At 44.2% G+C, this 25,984-nt stretch overlaps 1 protein-coding gene across 1 annotated transcript in view; it reads left to right on the forward strand.

Moving 5' to 3' along the window:
- Positions 1-25,984, forward strand: part of SAE1 (SUMO1 activating enzyme subunit 1) — a 79,400-nt gene that overhangs the window by 33,032 nt on the left and 20,384 nt on the right. The window contains exon 6 of the mRNA XM_004271119.4: positions 54-159. Coding sequence (XP_004271167.1) covers positions 54-159 — 106 coding nt within the window. The remainder of the gene's footprint in view (positions 1-53; positions 160-25,984) is intronic.

Genomic DNA, 25,984 nt, shown 5'->3' on the forward strand with positions numbered 1-25,984 from the left:
TGATTTAAAGCCAACATATTTTATCCCTAAGCAATTTTGTCTTTTTTCAACAGAAGGTGGTCTTCTGCTCCATCAAAGAAGCACTGGAAGTGGACTGGAGCAGTGATAAAGCAAAGGCAGCTCTCAAGCGCACAACTCCAGATTACTTTCTCCTTCAAGGTGAGGACTGGAAGCAGAGCTTCCCAGTGCGCGATTTGTGCTTTGATTTCTGCAGATGTGGCTGCAGAGGCCAGAAGGTTTCTTGAGGTTTGCCGTGAGTGGAGTTCCCCCTTAGCTGGTTCTCAGTGGCCTCTTAGAACAACAGAGTGAATGGAGAGGAGGCCTGTCACTGAGCTCTGGCTTCTTAACGATTTTTGCTTTTTTTATTATTTGTTGAAGTGAACTGCCCTCTCAAGTTGAGCCTGAGATAACAGTGCCATAAATCAAGCTCTTTTCATCACTGCTTTCCCTCTTCAGAGTTCTTCCTGGGCCTTAAAACCAGGCTTCCTCTCCTGAAGTCTTTTTCCCCACTCTCACCATCATTGCTGGTGTTCAGGGAGCATTGGCTAGGTATTGGTTGGCGTCTTAGTGTTCTTGTGCCTGGCACTTTTATTTTTTAATATTATTTTTATAATAATAATCATAAACATTGAGTGCTTACTAGCAAGAGCCATTGGGAGTTGATACTATTACTATCCCTACTTCACAGACAAGGAAACTGAGCACAGAGAGATTAAGGTTACTCGTGTTCTCCCAGTAAGCCAAGTAAGTGTATAAATAACATCGGTTTGTTAATTAGTTTAAAATAATCCATATTTGTTATAGAAAACACCAGAAAAAGAGCAAAAAAAGTCACCTCGACATTTTTGTACTTTTGGGGATGTGCTTCCCAGCTTCCCCCCGCCCATGTTGGCACATAGAAGGCCCTCAGTAAACAGCTATTAATTTGGAAAGGTTTGGGGTATAGCCTGAGCGTTTCAGTAAACAGCTATTAATTTGGAAAGGTTTGGGGTATAGCCTGAGCGTTTCAGTAAACAGCTATTAATTTGGAAAGGTTTGGGGTATAGCCTGAGCGTTTCAGTAAACAGCTATTAATTTGGAAAGGTTTGGGGTATAGCCTGAGCGTTTCTAACTGCTGCTTATAAAAGGAGTCAACCGGTATTTGAGTTTACCATAACCTGGGGATTCTCTCAGCCAGGGGCAGTCTTGTCCTCCAGGGAACACTGGCAGTGTCTGGAGACATTTTTGGTTGTTATGACTGGGGGTGGGATGGGGAGAGGGCAAGGATGTTGTTTAATATCTTATGACACACGGCACAAGATAGCCCCCCCCATGACAAGAGTTATCTGGCTGCCAGTGTCAATAGTGCTGAGGTTGAGAAATCCCGATCTAACCCTTTGCAGTTTCCAGAGTATTTTCTTGTCCGTCTCATCATCACAGCTCGGTTATGAGGTGGACAAGGTGGGAATTATCCGCAGTTTGGTTTCTTGGGATGAAGAGACAGAGTCCCAGAGAGGCTCGTGTTTTGCCTGAGGACGCAGAATGCAGATGGCAAAAGAGCAGCCCAGGTCTTTGAAGTCTAATTAATTAAATACTGTGAGAGGTCCCAGGTAATGAAAGCATCCGGGCTCCATTCTCAGTGCTCTGTGGGTATTAGCTCGTTGGATCCTCACCACATTCACATGAAGCAGCTGCTGTACCCCCACTTACAGGCGTTTTAAAAGGTACAGATTGATGAAGACACAGGCATGTGGCCACCCCTGCCCTCAGGAGCCCATCATTGAGATGGGGAGGCAAAACTAATGGCCTGGAGACAGTGTGGGGGAAAATGTTTATTGAATCCAGATAGATTCTGCTGACCATCACTATCAGAAGTTACAAGGGGCTGGGGCGTAGACAGGTCGTGAGGCAGAAGCAGGAGCTTTAATATTGTGACCCAGATGGCAGGCAGTGGTACACAGTTCAGAACTAGTGCTCTGGAATCAAAACAGACCTGCCTTTCAGTCCTGGCACTGTCATTTTCTTAGGTGAGTGACGTTGAGCCACAGACTTAAATTCCCTGAGGCTCCCTCAGATTCCCCTCTGACCATGGGGGTGTTAGTAGCGCTTGCCTCAGAGGGCTTTTGTGAGGCTTGCATGACACACACGCAAGGGGCTTAGCACACAGCAAGTCCTAGAGACCTAATATAGTTATGTGCTTGGAGGTGGGAGGTACTTCGCAACTGTGTAGTAGAATTTTGGGATTGACTCAATTTACCCTTTTCTAAAAAAATTCATTTATTTTTAAAAATTTTTTTGGCTGTGTTGGGTCTTCGTTGCTGCACGCAGGCTTTCTCTAGTTGCGGTGAACGGGGGCTTCTCTTCATTACAGTGCGCGGGCTTCTCATTGCAGTGGCTTCTCTTGTTGCGGAGCATGGGCTCTAGGCACGCGGGCTTCAGTAGTTGTGGCACGCGGGCTCAGCAGTTGTGGCTCGCGGGTTCTAGAGCTCAGGCTCGGTAGTTGTGGCGCGTGGGCTTGGTTGCTCCGCGGCATGTGGGATCTTCTCAGAGGAGGGCTTAAACCCGCGTTCCCTGCATTGGCAGGCGGATTCCTAACCACTGCGCCACCAAGTAAGTCCCTCAATTTACCCTTAATTCCATACTTGAGTAAGTATTATCATAGCAGCAATCCTATTGGATTTTAGTTTTTTGCCTGTGACACTTTGTTGGATAATATACTCCATATGTTTACTTCTCTTTTCTTTTTTCTTTTTAAAAATTTTTTTTATTTTTAATTAAAAAAAAAATTTTTAACGTTTTTATTGGAGTATAATTGCTTTACACTGGTTTACTTCTCTTTCTAAATGGTACTAATTATCTTTTTAGTTTCAAGTTCCAGGGCTTAGGATTTGGTGATTGAAACTATGTTCATAAAGCAACTATACTCCAATAAAAATTAATAAAAAACCTTCATAATTAATAGTCATATTAATTATGAATATTTCTTTATTATGGTAAAAACCACATACCATAAAGTTTACCATCTTAACCATTTTTATGTGTATAGTTTTGTAATAGAGAATTTTTATTTTTTTGCAGGCTTTTTAAATATATATATAAATTTATTTATTTTATTTATTTATTTTTGGCTGCGTTGGGTCTTCATTGCTACGCGCGAGTTTTCTCTAGTTGTGGCAAGTGGGGGCTACTCTTTGTTGTGGTGTGTGGACTTCTTATTGCGATGGCTTCTCTTGTTGCAGAGCACAGGCTCTAGGTGCGCAGGCTCAGTAGTTGTGGCGCATGGGCTTAGTTGCTCCACGGCCATGTGGGATCTTCCTGGACCAGGGATCGAACCTGTGTCCCTTGAGTTGACAGGTGAATTCTTTCTTTTTCTTTTTTTTTTTTTTTTGCGGTACGCGGGCCTCTCACTGTTGTGGCCTCTCTTGTTGTGGAGCGCAGGCTCAGTGGCCATGGGTCATGGGCCCAGCCACTCCACGGCATGTGGGATCTTCCCAGACCGGGGAACGAACTCGCATCCCCTGCATCGGCAGGCGGACTCTCAACCATTGCGCCACCAGGGAAGCCCGACAGGTGAATTCTTAACCAGTGCACCACCAGGGAAGTGTCCCTGTAATAGAAAATTTTAAAAGGAGGCAGCCCCACATATCATACCGTCTAGACCAAGGCTGGCAGCTGTGCGCTTCCCACTCTCCCCTCCATCCCTTACCTGTGGCAGACGCGGCTAATAAGGCCTTATCATTGGCCAGCCACTTTTCTCATAGCCTTGGGATCCTTTAAACAGCACTGCCTGCAGTTCCCTCTCTGATTTGGCATACAAATACAAATTAAGCTAACTCTCTCCTTATAAGAATGAGGCCTAGAAGGGAAGTAACTCCTCATGGCCTAGGTCTAAAACCCAAGTCTCCTGATTCTTTCAGGATCTAGTTCTTTTCACACCATCCCCAGTGTTCTTCCTGAGTTTTTTGGATATCCAACATAGCCTTTCCTGGGCTTTTCTCTTTGTAGCAGATGACATGTCCTAACTTTTCTTGTGTGGCGTCATATGCATATTCCTGATGATATTTTTTTTGCCCTCTTGGGTCGTTTTGAGCTCTGTGTGTCTTTCCAGAGGTGCTGCAACTGGAAGTATAAGGAGTGTTCCAAATTCAATGAGCATGAGGGCCTGCTTTGCTGTCTGGGAGTTTTGCTCTTGGTGTATATTTGATTAACTCCTTTGACTAGGGACTGGACTAAGCTTCTGGAAGTAGAGGGAAATGGCTCTCGTGATCTCTTTCCCTGGGTCCTGCCGGCAGCTTAGACTTCTGCCAGAATTCAGCTTGTAAGTATTAAGCTGACTTTCTGAGTATATCATCTTATTATTTCTTTTTTTAAATTTTATTTATTTATTTTTTTATACAGCAAGTTCTTATTAGCCCTTAATTTTATACACATCACTGTATACATGTCAATCCCAATCGCCCAATTCATCACACCACCATCGGCTTTCCCTCCTTGGTGTCCATACGTTTGTTCTCTACATCTGTGTCTCAACTTCTGCCCTGCAAACCGGTTCATCTGTATCATTTTTCTAGGTTCCACATACATGCGTTAATATACGATATTTGTTTTTCTTTTTCTGACTTACTTCACTCTGTATGACAGTCTCTAGATCCATCCACATCTCAACAAATGACCCAGTTTCGTTCCTTTTTATGGCTGAGTAATAGTCCATTGTATATATGTACCACAACTTCTTTTTTTTTACCACAACTTCTTTATCCATTTGTCTGTCGATGGGCATTTAGGTTGCTTCCATGACCTGGCTATTGTAAACAGTGCTGCAATGAACATTGGGGTGCATGCGTCTTTTTTGAATTATGGTTTTCTCTGGGTATATGCCCAGTAGTGGGATTGTTGGATCATATGGTAGTTCTATTTTTAGTTTTTTAAGGAACCTCCGTACTGTTCTCCATAGTGACAGTATCAATTTACATTCCCACCAACAGTGCAAGAGGGTTCCCTTTTCTCCACACCCTCTCCAGCATTTGTTGTTTGTAGATTTTCTGATGATGCCCATTCTAACTGGTGTGAGGCGATACCTCATTGTAGTTTTGATTTGCATTTCTCTAATAACTAGCGATATTGAGCAGCTTTTCATGTGCTTCTTGGCCATCTGTATGTCTTTGGAGAAATTTCTATTTAGGTCTTCTGCCCATTTTTCGATTGGGTTGTTTGTTTCTTTAATATTGAGCTGCATGAGCTGTTTATATATTTTAGAGATTAATCCTTTGTCCGTTGATTTGTTTGCAAATATTTTATCCCATTCTGTCTTTTCATCTTGTTTATGGTTTCCTTTGCTGTGCAAAAGCTTTTAAATTTCATGAGGTCCCATTTCTTTTTTTTTGTTTTTATTTCCATTACTCTAGGAGGTGGATCAAAAAAGATCTTGCTGTGATTTATGTCAAAGAATGTTCTTCCTATGTTTTCCTCTTAAGAGTTTTATAGTGTCCGGTCTTATATTTAGGTCTCTAATCCATTCTGAGATTATTTTTGTGTATGGTATCACCTTATTCTTATATTCAGAAATACTTCTTTTGGGACTTCCCTGGTGGTGCAGTGGTTCAGAGTCCACCTGCCAATGCAGGGGACACGGTTCGTGCCCCGGTCCGGGAAGATCTCACATGTCGCGGAGCGGCTGGGCCCGTGAGCCACGGCCGCTGAGCCTGCGCGTCCAGAGCCTGTGCTCTGCAATGGGAGAGGCCACGGCAGTGAGAGGCCCGCGTACCGCAAAAAAAAAAAAAAAAAAAGAAATACTTCTTTTGATTTGATGTGGGGCCATTCATATAACTAGCTGTGAGATTCTCCTGTAATTTGACTTCATTGGTTATCTAGGAGAGCATAGTAGCTTCCAATGCGTGAAGTTGCCTTTTGCCAAATATACTTGCCGTCAACTGTCTTTGCGACTTGAGTCAGGTAAGTCAGTTTGCTGCTATGCTTTTGTTTCCTCACCTGTAAGGTGATAGGACTAAGTTATCTGCCTGTTTCTAAAATCTCTTCTCATTCTAGGTAGTCAGTGACTCTAATAAAATAAAAGTTCCTCCTTGTGTCTCTGTATTTTTAATTTTTGTACTTTTGACAACTTGACTGAGGTGTGATTGATGCCAGAAAATTTACTCATTTTAAGTGTATTTCTTTTTAAAATTTCTAGAAATTGTTTCGTGAATTTGAACAAAATGTCCTCCAGTTTGTCTTAAGGTCTAACTGTAGTTTTGCCCAGCCAGTTTTGATGGTCAGCCATAGCAGTGGAAGTGTAGTCCAAGTAGAGTAGTGGGCAGTCTTGTGTCAGGGAAAAAGACGGGCTTTGGGGACTACCAGAGTTGAGCGCAGGTCCCAGCTCCTACGTGAAATTGATATAATTTAAAAAGTGGCCTTGATTTTGTTATTCAAGTCAAACATTGGTGACATTCTACTGGGTTGGCCAAAAAGTACCTTTGGTTTTTAAGTAAAAATAAAAGACACATTTTTCATTTTCACCAAGAACTTTATCGAACAATGTATTCACCCTTTTGTTCCACTACCTTCTGCCATTTTTCAGGCAACTTCATAATTCCATCTTCCCAAAACTTTTTATCTTTCTGAGCAAAGAACTGTCCCAGGTGCCTTTTACAGTATTCCAGGGAATTGAAACTTTTTCCATTAAGAGAATTTTGTAAAGACCGAAATAAATGGAAATCCGAAGGCACAATGTCTGGTAAATACGGCAGATGAATTAGAGCTTCCCAGCCAAGCTGTTAATGGTTTTTGCCTGGTCATCAAAGAAACGCGCAGTCTTGCGTTATCCTGATGGAAGATTATGCATTTTCTGTTGACTAATTCTGGACGCTTTTCGTCAAGTGCTGCTTTCATTGGGCTAATTGGAAGCAGTACTTGTTGGAATTAATCGTTTGGTTTTCCGGAAGGAGCTCATAATAGAGGACTCCCTTCCGATCCCACCATATACACAACATCACCTTCTTTGGATGAAGACCTTTGGTGTGGTTGGTGGTGGTTCATTTCGCCTGGCCCACGATCTCTTCCATTCCACATTATTGTACAGTATCCACTTTTTAAAAATTAATTATTTTATTTTATTTTATTTATTTTTGGCTGCTTTGGGTCCTCATTGCTGCGTGCGGGCTTTCTCCAGTTGTGGCAAGCGGGGGCTACTCTTGGTTGCAGTGCACATGCTTCTCATTGCAGTGGCTTCTGCTGTTGCAGAGCGTGGGCTCTAGGCATGTGGGCTTCAGTAGTTGTGGCACACGGGCTCAGCAGCTGTGGCTAACGGGCTCTAGAGCACAGGCTCAGTAGTTGTGGTGCAAGCGCTTACTTAGCTGCTCCGAGGCATGTGGGGTCTCCCCGGACCAGGGCTCGAGCCTGTGTCTCCTGCATTGGCAGGCAGATTCTTAACCACTGCGCCTCCAGGGAAGCCAGTACAGTATCCACTTTTTTTTTTTTTTGCGGTACGCGGGTCTCTCACTGTTGTGGCCTCTCCTGTTGCAGAGCACAGGCTCCGGACGCGCAGGCTCAGCAGCCATGGCTCACGGGCCCAGTCGCTCCGCGGCATGTGAGATCTTCCCGGACTGGGGCACGAACCCGTGTCCCCTACAACGGTAGGCGGACTCTCAACCACTGCGCCACCAGGGAAGCCCCAGTATCCACTTTTTTTTTTTTTTTTTTTTTTAACATCTTTATTGGAGTATAATTGCTTTACAATGGTATGTTAGTTTCAGCTTCACAACAAAATGAATCAGTTATATATACACATACATTCCCATATCTCTTCCCGCTTGCGTCTCCCTCCCTCCCACCCTCCCTATCCCACCCCTCCAGGCGGTCACAAAGCACCGAGCTGATCTCCCTGTGCTATGCGGCTGCTTCCCACTAGCTAACTACCTTACTTTTGGTAGTGTATATATGTCCATGCCTCTCTCTCGCTTTGTCACCGTTTACCCTTCCCCCTCCCCATAGCCTCAAGTCCATTCTCTAGTAAGTCTGTGTCTTTATTCCTGTTTCACCCCTAGGTTTTTCATGACATTTTTTTTTTTAATTCCATATATATGTGTTAGCATACGGTATTTGTCTCTCTCTTTCTGACTTACTTCACTCTGTATGACAGACTCTAGGTCTATCCACCTCATTACAAATAGCTCAATTTCGTCTCTTTTTATGGCTGAGTAATATTCCATTGTATATATGTGCCACATCTTCTTTATCCATTCATCCGATGTTGGACACTTAGGTTGTTTCCATCTCTGGGCTATTGTAAATAGAGCTGCAATGAACATTTTGGTACATGACTCTTTTTGAATTATGGTTTTCTCAGGGTATATGCCCAGTAGTGGGATTGCTGGGTCATATGGTAGTTCTATTTGTAGCTTTTTAAGGAACCTCCATACTGTTCTCCACAGTGGCTGTATCAATTTACATTCCCACCAACAGTGTAAGAGGGTTCCCTTTTCTCCACACCCTCTCCAGCATTTATTGTTTCTAGATTTTTTGATGATGGCCATTCTGACTGGTGTGAGATGATATCTCATTGTAGTTTTGATTTGCATTTCTCTAATGATTAGTGATGTTGAGCATTCTTTCATGTGTTTGTTGGCACTCTGTATATCTTCTTTGGAGAAATGTCTATTTAGGTCTTCTGCCCATTTTTGGATTGGGTTGTTTGTTTTTTTGTTATTAAGCTGCATGAGCTGCTTATAAATTTTGGAGATTAATCCTTTGTCCGTTGCTTCATTTACAAATATTTTCTCCCATTCTGAGGGTTGTCTTTTGGTCTTCTTTATGGTTTCCTTTGCTGCGCAAAAGCTTTTAAGTTTCATTAGGTCCCATTTGTTTACTTTTGTTTTTATTTCCATTTCTCTAGGAGGTGGGTCAAAAAGGACCTTGCTGTGATTTATGTCATAGAGTGTTCTGCCTATGTTTTCCTCTAAGAGTTTGATAGTTTCTGGCCTTACACTTAGGTCTTTAATCCATTTTGAGCTTATTTTTGTGTATGGTGTTAGGGAGTGATCTAATCTCATACTTTTACATGTAGCTGTCCAGTTTTCCCAGCACCACTTATTGAATAGGCTGTCCTTTCTCCACTGTACATTTCTGCCTCCTTTGTCAAAGATAAGGTGACCATATGTGCGTGGGTTTATCTCTGGGCTTTCTATCCTGTTCCATTGATCTATCTTTCTGTTTTTGTGCCAGTACCATACCGTCTTGATAACTGTAGCTTTGTAGTATAGTCTGAAGTCTGGGAGCCTGATTCCTCCAGTTCCTTCTTTCGTTCTCAAGATTGCTTTGGCTATTCGGGGTCTTTTGTGTTTCCATACAAATTGCAAAATTTTTTGTTCTAGTTCTGTGAAAAATGCCAGTGGTAGTTTGATAGGGATTGCATTGAATCTATAGATTGCTTTGGGTAGTAGAGTCATTTTCACAATGTTGATTCTTCCAATCCAAGAACATGGTATATCTCTCCATCTATTTGTATCATCTTTAATTTCTTTCATCAGTGTCTTATAATTTTCTGCATACAGATCTTTTGTCTCCTTAGGTAGGTTTATTCCTAGATATTTTATTCTTTTTGTTGCAATGGTAAATGGGAGTGTTTTCTTGATTTCACTTTCAGATTTTTCATCATTAGTATATAGGAATGCCAGAGATTTCTGTGCATTAATTTTGTATCCTGCCACTTTACCAAATTCATTGATTAGCTCTAGTAGTTTTCTGGTAGCATCTTTGGGGTTCTCTATGTATAGGATCATGTCATCTGCAAGCAGTGACAGCTTTACTTCTTCTTTTCCGATTTGGATTCCTTTTATTTCCTTTTCTTCTCTGATTGCTGTGGCTAAAACTTCCAAAACTATGTTGAATAAGAGTGGTGAGAGTGGGCAACCTTGTCTTGTTCCTGATCTTAGTGGAAATGCTTTCAGTTTTTCACCATTGAGGATGATGTTTGCTGTGGGCTTGTCATATATGGCCTTTATTATGTTGAGGAAAGTTCCCTCTATGCCTACTTTCTGCAGGGTTTTTATCATAAATGGGTGTTGAATTTTGTCAAAAGCTTTCTCTGCATCTATTGAGATGATCATATGGTTTTTCTCCTTCAGTTTGTTAATATGGTTTATCACATTGATAGATTTGCGTATATTGAAGAATCCTTGCATTCCTGGAATAAACCCCACTTGATCATGGTGTATGATCCTTTTAATGTGCTGTTGGATTCTGTTTGCTAGTATTTTGTTGAGGATTTTTGCATCTATGTTCATCAGTGATATTGGCCTGTAGTTTTCTTTCTTTGTGACATCCTTGTCTGGTTTTGGTATCAAGGTGATGGTGGCCTCGTAGATGGAGTTTGGGAGTGTTCCTCCCTCTGCTATATTTTGGAAGAGTTTGAGAAGGATAGGTGTTAGCTCTTCTCTAAATGTTTGATAGAATTCGCCTGTGAAGCCATCTGGTCCTGGGCTTTTCTTTGTTGGAAGATTTTTAATCACAGTTTCAATTTCAGTGCTTGTGATTGGTCTGTTCATATTTTCTATTTCTTCCTGATTCAGTCTTGGCAGGTTGTGCATTTCTAAGAATTTGTCCATTTCTTCCAGATTGTCCATTTTATTGGCATAGAGTTGCTTGTAGTAATCTCTCATGATCTCTTTTATTTCTGCAGTGTCAGTTGTTACCTCTCCTTTTTCATTTCTAATTCTATTGATTTGAGTCTTCTCCCTTTTTTTCTTGATGAGTCTGGCTAGTGGTTTATCTATTTTGTTTATCTTCTCAAAGAACCAGCTTTTAGTTTTATTGATCTTTGCTATTGTTTCCTTCATTTCTTTTTCATTTATTTCTGATCTGATTTTTATGATTTCTTTCCTTCTGCTAGCTTTGGGGTTTTTTTGTTCTTCTTTCTCTAATTGCTTGAGGTGCAAGGTTAGGTTGTTTATTCGAGATGTTTCCTGCTTCTTAAGGTGGGCTTGTATTGTTATAAACTTCCCCCTTAGAACTGCTTTTGCTGCATCCCACAGGTTTTGGGTCGTTGTGTCTCCATTGTCATTTGTTTCTAGGTATTTTTTGATTTCCTCTTTGATTTCTTCAGTGATCACTTCATTATTAAGTAGTGTATTGTTTAGCCTCCATGTGTTTGTATTTTTTACAGATCTTTTCCTGTAATTGATATCTAGTCTCATGGCGTTGTGGTCAGAAAAGATACTTGATACAATTTCAATTTTCTTAAATTTACCAAGGCTTGATTTGTGACCCAAGATATGATCTATCCTGGAGAATGTTCCATGGGCACTTGAGAAAAATGTGTATTCTGTTGTTTTTGGATGGAATGTCCTATAAATATCAATTAAGTCCATCTTGTTTAATGTATCATTTGAAGCTTGTGTTTCCTTATTTATTTTCATTTTGGATGATCTGTCCATTGGTGAAAGTGGGGTGTTAAAGTCCCCTACTATGAATGTGTTACTGTCGATTTCCCCTTTTATGGTTGTCAGTATTTGCCTTATGTATTGAGGTGCACCTATGTTGGGTGCATAAATATTTACAATTGTTATATCTTCCTCTTGGATCGATCCCTTGATCATTATGTAGTGTCCTTCTTTGTCTCTTCTAATAGTCTTTGTTTTAAAGTCTATTTTGTCTGATATGAGAATTGCTACTCCAGCTTTCTTTTGGTTTCCATTTGCATGAAATACCTTTTTCCATCCCCTTACTTTCAGTCTGTATGTGTCTCTAGGTCTGAAGTGGGTCTCTTGTAGACAGCAAATACATGGGTCTTGTTTTTGTATCCATTCAGCCAATCTGTGTCTTTTGGTGGGAGCATTTAGTCCATTTACATTTAAGGTAATTATCGATATGTGTGTTCCTATTCCCATTTTCTTAATTGTTTTGGGTTCGTTATTGTAGGTCCTTTCCTTCTTTTGTGTTTCTTGCCTAGAGAAGTTCCTTTAGCAGTTGTTGTAGAGCTGGTTTGGTGGTGCTGAACTCTCTCAGCTTTTGCTTGTCTGTAAAGGTTTTAATTTCTCCATCAAATCTGAATGAGATCCTTGCTGGGTAGAGTAATCTTGGTTGCAGGTTTTTCTCCTTCAACACTTTCAATATGTCCTGCCACTCCCTTCTGGCTTGCAGAGTTTCTGCTGAAAGATCAGCTGTTAACCTTATGGGGATTCCCTTGTGTGTTATTTGTTGTTTTTCCCTTGCTGCTTTTAATATGTTTTCTTTGTATTTAATTTTTGACAGTTTGATTAATATGTGTCTTGGCGTATTTCTCCTTGGATTTATCCTGTATGGGACTCTCTGTGCTTCCTGGACTTGATTAACTATTTCCTTTCCCATATTAGGGAAGTTTTCAACTATAATCTCTTCAAATATTTTCTCAGTCCCTTTCTTTTTCTCTTCTTCTTCTGGAACCCCTATAATTCGAATGTTGGTGCGTTTAATGTTGTCCCAGAGGTCTCTGAGACTGTCCTCAGTTCTTTTCATTCTTTTTTCTTTATTCTGCTCTGCAGTAGTTATTTCCACTATTTTATCTTCCAGGTCACTTATCCATTCTTCTGCCTCAGTTATTCTGCTATTGATCCCATCTAGAGTACTTTTAATTTCATTTATTGTGTTGTTCATCGTTGCTTGTTTCATCTTTAGTTCTTCTAGGTCCTTGTTAACTGATTCTTGCAATTTGTCCATTCTATTGTCCATTCTATCTCCAAGATTTCGGATCAACCTTACTATCATTATTCTGAATTCTTTTCCAGGTAGACTGCCTATTTCCTCTTCATTTGTTAGGTCTGGTGGGTTTTTATCTTGCTCCTTCATCTGCTGTGTGTTTTTCTGTCTTTTCATTTTGCTTATCTTACTGTTTTTGGGGTCTCCTTTTTTGCAGGCTGAAGGTTCATAGTTCCTGTTGTTTTTTGTGTCTGTCCCCAGTGGCTAAGGTTGGTTCAGTGGGTTGTGTAGGCTTCCTGGTGGAGGGTACTAGTGCCTGTGTTCTGGTGGATGAGGCTGGATCTTGTCTTTCTGGTGGGCAGGTCCACGTCTGGTGGTGTGTTTTGGGGTGTCTGTAGACTTATTATGATTTTGGGCAGCCTCTCTGCTAATGGGTGGGGTTGTGTTCCTGTCTTGCTAGTTGTTTGGCATAGGATGTCCAGCACTGTAGCTTGCTGGTCGTTGAGTGAAGCTGGGTGCTGGCGTTGAGATGGAGATCTCTCGGAGATTTTTGCTGTTTGATATTATGTGCAGCTGGGAGGCCTCTTGTGGACCAGTGTCCTGAAGTTGGCTCTCCCACCTCAGAGGCACAGCACTGACTCCTGGCTGCAGCACCAAGAGCCTTTCATCCACAGGGCTCCTTAATTTGGGATGATTCGTTGTCTATTCAGGTATTCCACAGATGCAGGGTATATCAAGTTGATTGTGGAGCTTTAATCCGCTGCTTCTGAGGTTGCTGGGAGAGATTTCCCTTTCTCTTCTTTGTTCTCACAGTTCCCAGGGGCTCAGCTTTGGATTTGGCCCCGCCTGTGCGTGTAGGTCGCCGGAGGGCGTCTGTTCTTTGCTCAGACAGGACGGGGTTAAAGGAGCCGCTGATTCGGAGGCTCTGGCTCACCCAGGCCGGGGGGGTAGGGAGGGTCACGGAGTGCGGGGCGGGCCTGCAGCGGCAGAGGCCGGCGTGACGCTGCAGCCTGAGGCGCGCCGAGCGCTCTCCCGGGGGAGCCGTCCCTGGATCCCGGGACCCTGGCAGTGGCGGGCTGCACAGGCTCCCCGGAAGGGCGTGTGGCTAGTGACCTGTGTTCGCACACAGGGCTCCTGGCTGCGGCAGCAGCGGCCTTAGCGTCCCATGTCCGTCTCTGGGCTCCGCACTCTTAGCCGCGGCTCGCGCCCGTCCCTGGAGCTCTCTCAAGCAGCGTTCTTAATCCCCTCTCCTCGTGCACCAGGAAACAAAGAGGGACGTAAAAGTCTCTTGCCTCTTCGGCAGGTCCAGACCCCTCCCCGGACTCTCTCCCGGCCAGCCGCGGCGCACCAACGCCCTGCAGGCTGTGTTCACGCCGCCAACCTCAGTCCTCTCCCGGCGCTCCGACAAAAGCCGGAGCCTCAGCTCCCAGTCCCGCCCGCCCCAGCGGGCGAGCAGACAAGCCTCTCGGCTGGTGAGTGCCGGTCGGCCCGATCCTCTGCGCTGGAATCTGTCCGCTTTGCCCTCCGCACCCCTGTTGCTGTGCTCTCCTCCGCGGCTCCCAAGCTTCCCCACTCCGCCTCCCGAAGTCTCCACCCGCGAAGGGGCTTCCTAGTGTGTGGACGCTTTTCCTCCTTCACAGCTCTCTCCCGCTGGTGCAGGACCCGTCCCTATCGTTTTGTCTCTGTTTAGTTTTTTCTTTTGCCCTAACCAGGTACGTGGGGGGTTCCTTGCCTTTTGGGAGGTCTGAGGTCTTCTGCCAGCGTTCAGTAGGTGCTCCGTAGGAGTTGTTCCACGCGTAGATGTATTTCTGGTGTATCTGTGGAGAGGAAGGTGATCTCCGCCTCTTACTCTTCCGCCATCTTCCGCGATTTCCCAGTATCCACTTTTTATCACCCGTCACAATTTGTTTTAAAAACGGAACGTTTTCATTACGTTTAAGTAGAGAATCGCGTGCGGAAATACGGTCAAGAAGGTTATTTTCGCCTAACTTAATGTGGAACTCGAGCATAAAAGCGATTAGCATAACTAAGCTGGTACAAATGATTTTCAGCGCTTGATTTGGATATTTTGAGTATGTTAGCTGTCTCCTGTGTGGTGCAACATTGATTATTCTCAATTAACGTCTCAATTTGATCTCTCTGCACTTCACCTCGTCTACCCGACTCTGGAGCAACGTCCAGTGAGAAAATCTCTAGCACAAAACTTTGCAAAACACTTTTGACGTGTTCGATCAGTCATAGCACCTTCTCCATACACTGCACAAATCTTGTTTTGCATTTCAGTTCAGTTTTTATCTTTCTTGAAATAAATAATAAAGCATAGTATGCCAAAAATGTTGCTTTTTTCTTCCATCTTCAGTATTAAAATGGCTACACAAAAATTCACCAATTTTGATGTCTTTTTTAAAATGCACGCTGATATGACAGCTGTCACATACAATCTAACAAAATTGTTTCTAATGAAGTTAAAGACGACTAAGTGCTACTAGAGCCATCTTACAGAAAAAAACCGAAAGAACCTTTTGGCCAACCCAATAACTTCAGGCTGTGGGATGGCCTTGGGGAATATCCAACTTGAATAATCAACTTTTTTAGGCAGTACTCTAGTTTTCATGTTTGCTTTGGAAGAGATCTTGGAGCATATATAGAGTGACCTCATTTGTCTTGTTGGCTGCAAAATGTATTTCTTTGAGTGTACTATCATTTGTGACCAGTCTCATCAAATGTAGATTGTTTTCAGTTTTTCTCAGTCCTTGGAAATTTTTCCCAAGAGCCTTTCTGGAAGTGTGACTAATATACCTGATGGCACCTTAGGAATTCCTCATGAAGTCAGGGTGCTTGGCTGTGATACACACGAGAATACCTTTGTTTCACCATTGCCTAATGGAACACTTAGTAGGTGCTCAATAAATAAATGGGTGCTCGATAAATAGCTTTTGCATGAGTGACTGGTTTGCTTGTCTGGTCATTTCTTCACCCTAGAGAGAGAGCAGCCTGCCCACTGGTGTCCCTGCAGGCTCCTCTTTCCTGCCTGCTTCCACGAGCACTTGTCAGGCTTTTGATCCCAGTGGCACCCTGGTCCTAGCCTGCCCCTCTCACATAGATGGCTCTTTCTGCCCCATTCAACTGAATTGTGAAGCAGCTGCCCTGCCGTCCATGTGTGTGTGTCGTCCATGTGCATGTGTTTGCCTTGTTTGGGTGTTGAGTGTTTTTCCAGTTTACTTAATAAGATGGTGGCCAGACCAAACGCTTCCTGCTGCATTTTTCCACCATCTTGAGAGTCAGCCTCACCATCTGTGAGCCAAAGGTCTCATCTTTTTATTATTCTCCCATGGCATGTTGCAAAACATGAAGTGTGAGCTGGTTTCCTGTGGCAAAAAGTTGACTTTGATTTGTTCTTTTTGAGGTTACTGTGAGTTTATCATAACAGGAGTGCTAAAAATATCGGGTCTAGTATGGAAACAGCATTCACTTACCAGCATGAATAATAACACACAGGTTTAGTCCAGAGCAAGGAAGAAATGGGCTTGATCTCAAGATGTGAACTACTTAGCAGAGAATCCTTGGCAATCTTAACTTTCTCAGTCTGTTCTGACGAGTCGTGGAAAAGTACTTAGGCCGTTTCTGAGCCACAGAATTAAAGATGAAAATAATCTTAGACCATTTTTGGAGCACCTGATATGTGTCAGATCCCGTGCCTGGGAATCGTCACGGGAAGAAGTCATCTCCTTGCCAATGCAAAACTCAATCACAAATAATTCTCCTTGTGAGGAGAGCTGTAACAGAGAGCTATTGACAAAGCTGTCGTGTTGTGCTGGTCTGTTTTTCAATATGTGTGAATTATTCTACCATCAAAAGCAAACTGTTATGGGAGCTCAGGGAACTGAGGGTCTGGCTCTCTTTGGGGAGTTGGGAAGTCTTCAGAGAGGAGGAGACATCTGAGCTGGATTTTAAAGAATCGGTATTGGCCAGGTGGTAAAGGGAGGTGAGAGTGTTGCCGGCAGAGAAGCAGTGCTTGCAGGCGGCCAGTGGTGCAGGGACCATGGCACAGCGAGGTTGGAGCTTGATGGGTGCCGATCAGAGATAAGATCAGGGCCTTGCTTTTTTTAGGTTTTTATTCTTACAGCCAGTTGTTTCCCAACTAAGAGGATATCAGGCTCACTCGTGGAACATTTGAAAAATACAGATTCCCTGGTTCTAGCTCAGATTTACTGAATCAAAATAATTAGGAGTGGCTGGAATATGCATTTTTGTAAACCTCCCAGGTTTCTGAAGGATCAGCCAATTGGAGGGAAACCACTGCCTTAAGGACAAAAGGAACCCATGTCCTGTGTCAAAGCCCTGATTTACTCATGTGTGGGTTTTTTTTAAATGTGTTAAGTACTGTGTTTCAGATGAGGGCATGACTGAAGCAGGGGTAAGGAGATAACCCATGTAGCTCTTTTTTTTAAAATTACTGAATGTGTTTTTTTAATTAATAAATTTATTTTTATTTATTTATTTTTGGCTGTGTTGGGTCTTTGTTGCTGCGTGCGGGCTTTCTCTAGTTGCGGTGAGCAGGGGCTACTCTTCGTTGTGGTGCGCGTGCTTCTCATTGTGGTGGCTTCTCTTGTTGCGGAGCACAGGCTCTAGGCGCGCAGGCTTTAGTAGTTGTGGCATGAGGGCTCAGTAGTTGTGGCTCGCGGGCTCTAGAGCGCAGGCTCAGTAGTTGGCACAAGGGCTTAGTTGCTCTGCGGCATGTGTGATTTTCCTGGACCAGGGCTCGAACTCATGTCCCCTGCATTGGCAGGCAGATTCTTAACCACTGCGCCACCAGGGAAGTCCCCATGTAGCTCTTGAATACAGAATTTTGACTGTATACCCTCAGATTTTAAAAAGTACCGTTGGGGCTTCCTTGGTGGCGCAGTGGTTGAGAGTCCGTCTGCCGATGCAGGGGACACGGGTTCATGCCCCAGTCCGGGAAGACCCCACATGCCGCGGAGCGGCTAGGCCCATGAGCCATGGCCGCTGAGCCTGTGCGTCCGGAGCCTGTGCTCCGCAACGGGAGAGGCCACAGCAGTGAGAGGTCCACGTACCGCAAAAAAAAAAAAAAAAAAAAAAAAGAACCGTAAACAAATATGAAGTCTCGTAAGTTGGTTTGCTTTTTACAGTGGTGTGGGTTAGCAAGTCTGAAACTATTTACTGTTTATTCTAGGATTGAGCAAATAGGCAAATATATTGTGGATGATGAGACTCAGACTTTTTTATTGCCAGAAAAGGGAGTTAGTTTTTTAAATACGGAAGGTGGGAAAGGCTAGAAGGAGCCCTGTGGGGTTGGATTGGTATTGCAGTCATCTGGATGAACTCGTGGTTTTTTGTATGTAGGTACAGAAATAGATGTGTGTATGTCCGTGTATTTACATTCATACTTATATATTTCCTAGCTCTGGCTGTTGAGAGGGCTGAGGAGCAAAAGAACTCTAGTAGCAATGAACAGACTTCATGCCCAGATCATGATGGCTAATATCCAAGGATCCAGGAGTCCTTGGAGACATGGCTGATTCTGGGGCTGGGGGAGGAAATTTACAGGTGAGCTTGGAACATCCTGCTGTGCCTGAAAGTAAGGAAGTGCTCAAAGAATGATGGGTCATGTCAGAAGATCACAGGAGTCAACTTGAAAGGGCTCCTATTGGTCAAATCTGGGACAGTTTGAGGATCAGATAAATGATAGTAATAGATTGTAACCCATAGACTAAAACAAGAACCCATGAGTCTATACTGATAATTGAATAAGTAAATGAGGGAAAGAGCAAAGTTCTTTTTTTTTTTAACAGAAGAATAACAGTAAATAAAGGAGGAATGATGAAGATTTTTAAAAAATCTGTATTTGGCCATCGTCATAGTAGTAAAAATTGTTTTAAGAATTATTGATGGATGCTAAAACTAATGGGAAAGTTCGCTGTGAAACAGGGTAGATGTCTTCTCAAGACATGTTTTAATTAATTGCAAAGAAAGACTAGAAAACCCTAGCAGATTGTTCCTCAACCAAGAGATCACAGTTAACATTCCAAGAATAGGACAGTAGGTCTCATGCGTCCTGATAGGATGCACTGAGCAAGACACGCCACCGCTCTGGTTCCCTGCCCAAAGTGGGTAATCTCAGCCTAATTATGAGAAAGCATCTGACACGCTTGGATTGAATAAGACTCTAGAAAATAGATGGCCTGTACTTCTCAAAAGGGTCGTAAAGGACCCAGGAACTCCACTTCAGATTAAAGGAGAATGAAGAGACATGATAGCTCAATGGAACATAGACCTCCCAGATTGGATCTGAGAGCAGGAGATTTTTTTTTTCTTTTGCTCTCAAAGACATCAGTGGGACAGTTGGTAAAATTTGAAAAAGGTCTGTAGATTAGATGGTAATACTCCATCCATGTTAATTTCACAGTTTTGACCATTGTTTTGTGGTTCTGTGAGAATATTTTTTTTTTAATAAATTTATTTATTTATTTTTGGCTGCGTTGGATCTTCATTGCTACGCGCGGGCTTTTCTCTAGTTGCGGAGAGCGGGGGCTTCTCATTGTCGTGGCTCCTCTTGTTGCGGAGCACGGGCTCTAGGTGCTCAGGCTCAGTAGTTGTGCTGCACAGGCTTAGTTGCTCTGCGGCATGTGGGATCTTCTTGGACCAGGGCTCGAACCCGTGTACCCTGCATTGGCAGGCAGATTCTTAACCACTGCGCCGCCAGGGAAGCCCCTGTGAGAATATTCTTGTTTGGGGGAAATACATAGTGAAGTATTCAGGGGCAAATTTCAAATCATTTTTAAAAATGTGTAATTATAGATATAAAGAAATAATGACAGGGCTTCCCTGGTGGCGCAGTGGTTAAGAATCCACCTGCCAATGCAGGGGACACGGGTTCAAGCCCTGGTCTGGGAGGATCCCACATGCCGCAGAGCGGCTAAGCCTGTGCACCACAACTACTGAGCCTGCGCTCTAGAGCCTGCGTGCTACAACTACCGAAGCCCGCGTGCCTAGAGCCCATGCTCCGCAACAAGAGAAGCCACTGCAATGAGAAGCCCGCGCACCACAACCAAGAGTAGCCCCCACTCACCGCAACTAGAGAAAGCCCACGGGCAGTAACGAAGACCCAATGCATCCAAAAATAAATAAATAAAATAAAATAAAATAAAATAAAAAGAAATAATGACAAATGTGGTAGAATGTTAGCATTTGCAGAACTAGGTGAAATTATGCAGGAATTCCGCGTACAGGTTTTCTGTTAAGTCTAAAATTATTTCAAAATAAAAATTAAAATAACGAAAAACAAAAACAACCTCCAAAACCCCAGTTCTCAGCACCTGGAAACATCCCGATATTGACGGCTGATGAGTAGTACCTGCAAAGGGCTCTATCAGTGCTGGGTCCGTAGGAAGGGCACGTATAACAGCACATCCTCATCATCTCTTCACATGTACAGTTCCTCTGGAAAGGAGCCATACAGTTCCCCCAGATTTTCAAGGGGGGCTAGAGACCTCTGCTGTGGGAGAAACAGCACACCTCTGTGACTGAGAACAGAAAGCCTTCATGCTTCAGGTAGGAGATAGTATAGTAAATAGCACCTCACTGCTGAGCCAGCCTGGGGTGGTCTCCACTTAGGGCCCTTGCTCTGCAAAAGGAATTTCTTCTTCCAGGCAGTAGTGTTGGGCAGACTGTAGGGGGTGTATTTGCATAGAAACACTTAACCCGTCTTCAACTTTCATGTAGAGCCAAGCAGGACCTTACTAGGAACAAATACAAATGGTGGCTTGGAGGTGGGTACTAGGGGTACAGAGGGTGAAGGGGTGGCCTCTTCCGAGTCACTTTCCCCTGCTGAGCCTCATGGTTGGTTGTTGGGCGGATTAAAGAGGAGCTGTCAGAGCTCTTAATATACTGCCTGTGTTGGAAACCAGTGGAGCTCTTCTAACGCATTTGCCATTTTCTCTTCTGCACAGCGTTCATCAAGTTCAAGAACTTGACTGGCCTCTCCTTTCATCCAGAAAGCACTCTGTATGGGGCTCGGTGGGACTGGAGTTCAGCCTAGACATGATCATGCGTCCTCCCGTGGGGCTGCCTTTCACCCTCAGCCTTCATCGGTGGCTTAGCTCTTTACCAGCCTCCTCCTTCAGATCTCTTCCTTTTTTTTTTTTTTTTTTTTAATATTTATTTATTCGGTTGCACCAGGCCTTAGTTGTGGCAGGTGGGCTCCTTAGTTGAGGCTCGCCGGCTCCTTAGTTGTGGCACGCATGTGGGATCTAGTTCTCTGATTGGGAATTGAACCCGGGCCCCCTGCGTTGGGAGCGTAGAGTCTTAACCACTGCGCCACCAGGGAAGTCCCCAGATCTCTTCCTTCTAATCCATTTTCAGTCACCAGTCCGATCTGTCTAAAAACTAAAACCCTTCCATGATTCTCTTTTGCCTTCAGGATACCATTTAGACTTCCTGGATTGGCATCCCAGACCTGGGGCCCACTGACCTCCTTTTCTCCTTTCCACTCCCTTCTGCCCTCCGTGAACCCTATACATTGCTGTCCCCAGACATCTGTCAGTCCCTCGTTTCTACACGTTTTTATTCCTTCTGCTTGGAATATCCTGCTTCGTCCCTTCCCACTTTATCCTCACTGCTCACTCTGATGTGACCTCCAGGAATGTAGCTGCCCTGATGTGAGTTGGGTTTCCTTCCTCTGTGATCCCATACCATCCCCTGGACAACAGAGTCCCTTGAGGGCAGGGACCACAGCTCACCATCTCTTGACTGGGCCTGACTCAGAGCAGGGCCTTGCTAAATGTGGATTGATTGATTGCTGCGGCCACCTGTCCCAAGCTTGGAGAATCTTGCCGGTTCTTAACCTGTGGCTTCATTCATTTATTTTAGGCTCCTGTAAAGCCATCTAGGTGGTGCTAATTTGCATAGTTGGCCTTTGGCCCTTTCCCTGCTGTGCCACGAGGCACACAGTACCTCAAAGCCCTAGACCTGGCTGTAGGACTGTGCCTAAATCCAAAGTATCGGGGAGCCCTTCCACTTTCCTTTAGCTCCCCACGTGCGGGGAACAGGGCTTGTTTATGACTGGAAGCTCCTATCGCTCCTAGGCGCTGGCAAAGTCAGACCTAGGGCCTTCCAGGGGAGAAATTAGAATCTTTTCTAAGATGGCTGATTGTTCTTGGTTCATAAATCTAGCCAAACAAGTTTAGAGTTCATGTCTACTTTCTCCTGCCACTAGAACCTTGATGTCTCCAGCTTTGGATTTGAAAGAAAGGCATTTTGGTCCCACTCTATCATATACTGCCAGGCCTTGAGCAAGCCTCTTTGCCTTGTGGCCTCTGTTTTCTTTTATAGAAATGAGGGAGATGTTGATAATCTCCTCCCAATGATCATGTATAGGAGAGCCTTAGAAATAGCCCTATTTTCTCCTTCTTTGAATTGTAAAAGTAAGACATCTTCTTAGTAAAAAAAAATATTCCGATACCTCAGAGGAAACTGCCATTTCTTGTGTATTCTTCCAGAACTTTCTAGTATTTTGTACCTCATTCTTCCTCATCACTGCAAGGATTCTCTCTCAAGATTTCTTAATGGTAGACACTTTGTAACTTTTTTACTGTTAGAAAACTTAGTTTGATTCCTCCTTCCTCAATTTTCCCTGCCCTCACCACAGGGAAATTTTATGATTTTTTTAATTGACTTTCTCTCTAGACCTCAGCTTGATTGGGTGATCAGTTCTCTTCAGAAGGAACTTCTTATTTTAGAACTTGTAACCTTTGCAAACCAGCCATTGCCACTTGGGCCGGCGTTCCCCAGCGGGTGTTTTGGTGTCCAGCAATGACAAGAACTGCTGAGGAAGAGACAGCCACAGGGAAATGGGTTCCGATAATGGGGCAGCAGCTGAGTGCTTGTTGATTTGCTACTGTCATAACCACAAATGTTTAAAAATAATTTGTAGAGCGGGAGGAAGAAAAAAGCAGTGGGTTTTGTTGTGTTTCTTTTTTTGTTTGTTTTTTTTCTGGTGCCACTGCCTTATCAGAGGTACAAAACGCAGACCACAGTCATTCAGAAAGGAAGAAGGCACTGCCGTGCAGAGAAGAGAGGTGAGGGAAGGGGCAGAGCTGACCCATAAGTGCAGTTCTGGGCTTTACCGCCGCCAGCAGGTGTAGAGTCTGGTCAGAGAACCAGCTGTGGTTAGGCTCGTGCTCCACTCCTCAACCTGAAAAAGAGGCATAACTCCAAGTCCGCCACATAGGGTCACAGGGATTAAATGATGGCCGGGCACATCTTGTGCACTAGTAATTGTTGATTAAGTGCTTTGTATCCATCGTGATCACATTACATCTTCACAGCACCCTCGTGAGAGCAGATCTACTATGATCACGTCATTTTCACAGGAGGAAATTGAGTCTTGGAGAAGCTAAGTCATTTGTCACCAAACCTAGTAAGTGTTTAAACATTGCCCAGTACCCCGTCTCTCAAAGCGCTCAGTCAGACTTTAATTATTAGCCTTACTAATACTAATAGCATTATGTCCATTTTTAAAGTCTGAACCTCACAAGAGCCCTGTGACATTTTCTTATTCCACTTTTGCAGATGGGAAACTGAGGCCCACCGAGACCAGATTGTAATAATGGGCAACACTGTCAGCAACCTGCCTTGTTTTCTTCTTTGCAGGCCCACATCTCCCCCTCCCCCGCAGTAGCCTATGTTTGAGCTGTTCTCGGGCCCCAAGCCCAGCTGCAATTCTTGTTTAAAGCCTCACATCTTTTCTCTGACTGTCAGACAACAGTCACGGGAATGTCCTGTGCCATCTTCCCTGGGTAAGAGCAGTTGGCAGAGAGCAGCAGATGCCCAGAGTCAAGGTCATGTGCCACTCAAGTGCTGGCCTGGAGAAAAGACCCTGTCTCTCTGCTGCTTGTGACCAGGCAGGGTGAGTGTGAATGGAAAGGGCTTTGTCAGAATAGCTCTGTAAGCGGAGGGTGCGGCTGGCAAAGCTAGTAGATAGGGGCCCTTGCAGTAGGGGACCAGCGATCTCCATACTTGGCCTCTACATCATCTGCCTCTGCATTTTAGAATGTTTTTGTCCCGTTCTGTTTGTAAATTACAGACTTTTCAGAATGTTCCACTTTATTTAAATAAATAAATTTATTTATTTCTGGCTGCGTTGGGTCTTCGTTGCTGCGTGCGGGCTTTTCTCTAGTTGCAGCAAGCGGGGGCTACACTTTGTTGAGGTGCCTGTGCTTCTCATTGCGGTGGCTTCTCATGTTGTGGAGCACAGGCTCTAGGCGCGCGGGCTCAGTAGCTGTGGCACGTGGGCTCAGTAGTTGTGGCCTGCGGGCTTAGATGCTTTGTGGCATGTGGGATCTTCCTGGACCAGGGATAGAACGGTGTCCCCTGCATTGACAGGCAAATTCTTAACCACTGCACCACCAGGGAAGTCCAGAATGTTCCACTTTAAAGGTGAGAGTCAAGCTTGGGAATCATTAGACTTTTTTTTTTTTTAAGAGGAGAACTAGAATATTTGGTCAGACTAGAGTCTGAATGGGTGGTTTGCATTATTCCAAACTGGTGGACTCCGAGGTGGGAAACTAAGGTCACTTGAAGTGATATTCTTTTTTCTTTTCTTTTTTTATACTAGCCTATCTTCTGTCTTCTCTCGGCTTCCAGGGAGGTAGTACAGCATAGAGGTTAGAAGTGTGCTGACTTTGGAGTCCATCGTGATCCTGAGCCTCAGTTTCCCACCTCTAAAATGAGGATGATAACAATTGTACCTACTTCATTTTTTTTTAAAATTTATTTATTGATTTTTGGCTGCGTTGGGTCTTTGTTGCTGCGCGCGGGCTTTCTCTAGTTGCGGCAAGCGGGGGCTACTCTTCGTTGTGGTGCACGGGCTTCTCACTGCGGTGGCTTCTCTTGCTGCGGGGCACGGGCTCTAGGCGTGTGGGCTTCAGCAGTTGTGGCTCGTGGGCTCTAGAGTGCAGGCTCAGTAGTTGTGGTGTACGGGCTTCTCACTGCGGTGGCTTCTCTTGCTGCGGAGCACGGGCTCTAGGCGTGTGGGCTTCAGCAGTTGTGGCTCGTGGGCTCTAGAGCGCAGGCTCAGTAGTTGTGGTGTGCGGGCTTAGTTGCTCCGCGGCGTGTGGGATCTTCCCAGACGAGGGCTTGAACCCGTGTCCCTTGCATTGGCAGGCGGATTCTTAACCACTGTGCCATCAGGGAAGCCCTAATTCATTCTATTTTATTTTACATAGGAGAGCTCATTCTGAATATAGGCTATTTTTGCCCCCCTTTTTTTAAACCTAAATGCTATTAAAATTTAAAAATGTGACTAAAAACTGCTTAAACATAATTTTAATAGCTGAATAATATTCCATTCTGTCAATTTATCATGTTTCATGTAATCATCGTGTTATTGGATATGAGATTATTTCCAGATTTTTTTGAAATATGCATAAATAACATGGCAGCGACCGCTTACACATAATTAAGTCACTGGCCAAGGAGCATGACCTTTTGTAAAGATCCTCGATACCACATCTTCACATGGTTTGGTGAGCATTCTCACTCCCACCAGCTCTAGGTGACAGAGCCAGTCCCTCTGCCTCTCGCTCAGGTGGAGTAATCGTGGTCTTTCATTTGGTAGGCAAAAACTGGCAGCTCATTTCTGAGAAGTAGGACTCTCCTTTCTCCCATCAGCCACTTTCATCCAGCTGCCTCAGGTTCTTTTCAGAAGAGAGTGGGCTGTAAATAACAGGAGGCAACTTTCTTTCTCTGTTTTGAGCTGATATGTGATGAGATCAGAGACTGGCCTTCATAGGAGAGGTGAAAGGGTGGCCAGGACTTGGTGCTTAGAAGGGGTGTTTCAGAAAAAGTCTTCAGGGGAGGCCGGTCTGGAGGTGAAGTTCTCTGGAGAAAGAGGTCAAAGGATCGTGTGGCCGTGGTGACAGACGGGGGCTTCTGCGAGTGCCCTCCGTGGATTGTGAGCTCTGCCGTCCGGGTCCCCAGCACAGCTCAGCACAGGCGGTGGGGGTGGAGTGCAGGTGCTCAGGAAATGTTTGTGGCTGAAAAAGTGAATGAATGAGTATATGCACATGCATACTTTTAAGTTTCTGGATTAAAGAGAAAAACTAAGAGTGAGGTAGATGCAGGGGGGAGAGGTGTGGAGCTGAGCTGAGCACATGGACAGATGCCGCAAGAGGTGGGAGGCTGAGAGCCAGCAGAACTCATGGTGGCTTCCTGGAAATGCCCCGCCTTCCTCAGTCCAGCTGTGTCCCTCCTCTGAGCTTCACCCCCGTGGGCTTTAGCCAGGCTTCTATCTTGTTTCCCTCTTGAGGGCAGATGTGGT

This window comes from Orcinus orca, chromosome 20, assembly GCF_937001465.1.
Source record: "Orcinus orca chromosome 20, mOrcOrc1.1, whole genome shotgun sequence".
Classification (NCBI taxonomy): Eukaryota; Metazoa; Chordata; class Mammalia; order Artiodactyla; family Delphinidae; genus Orcinus; species Orcinus orca.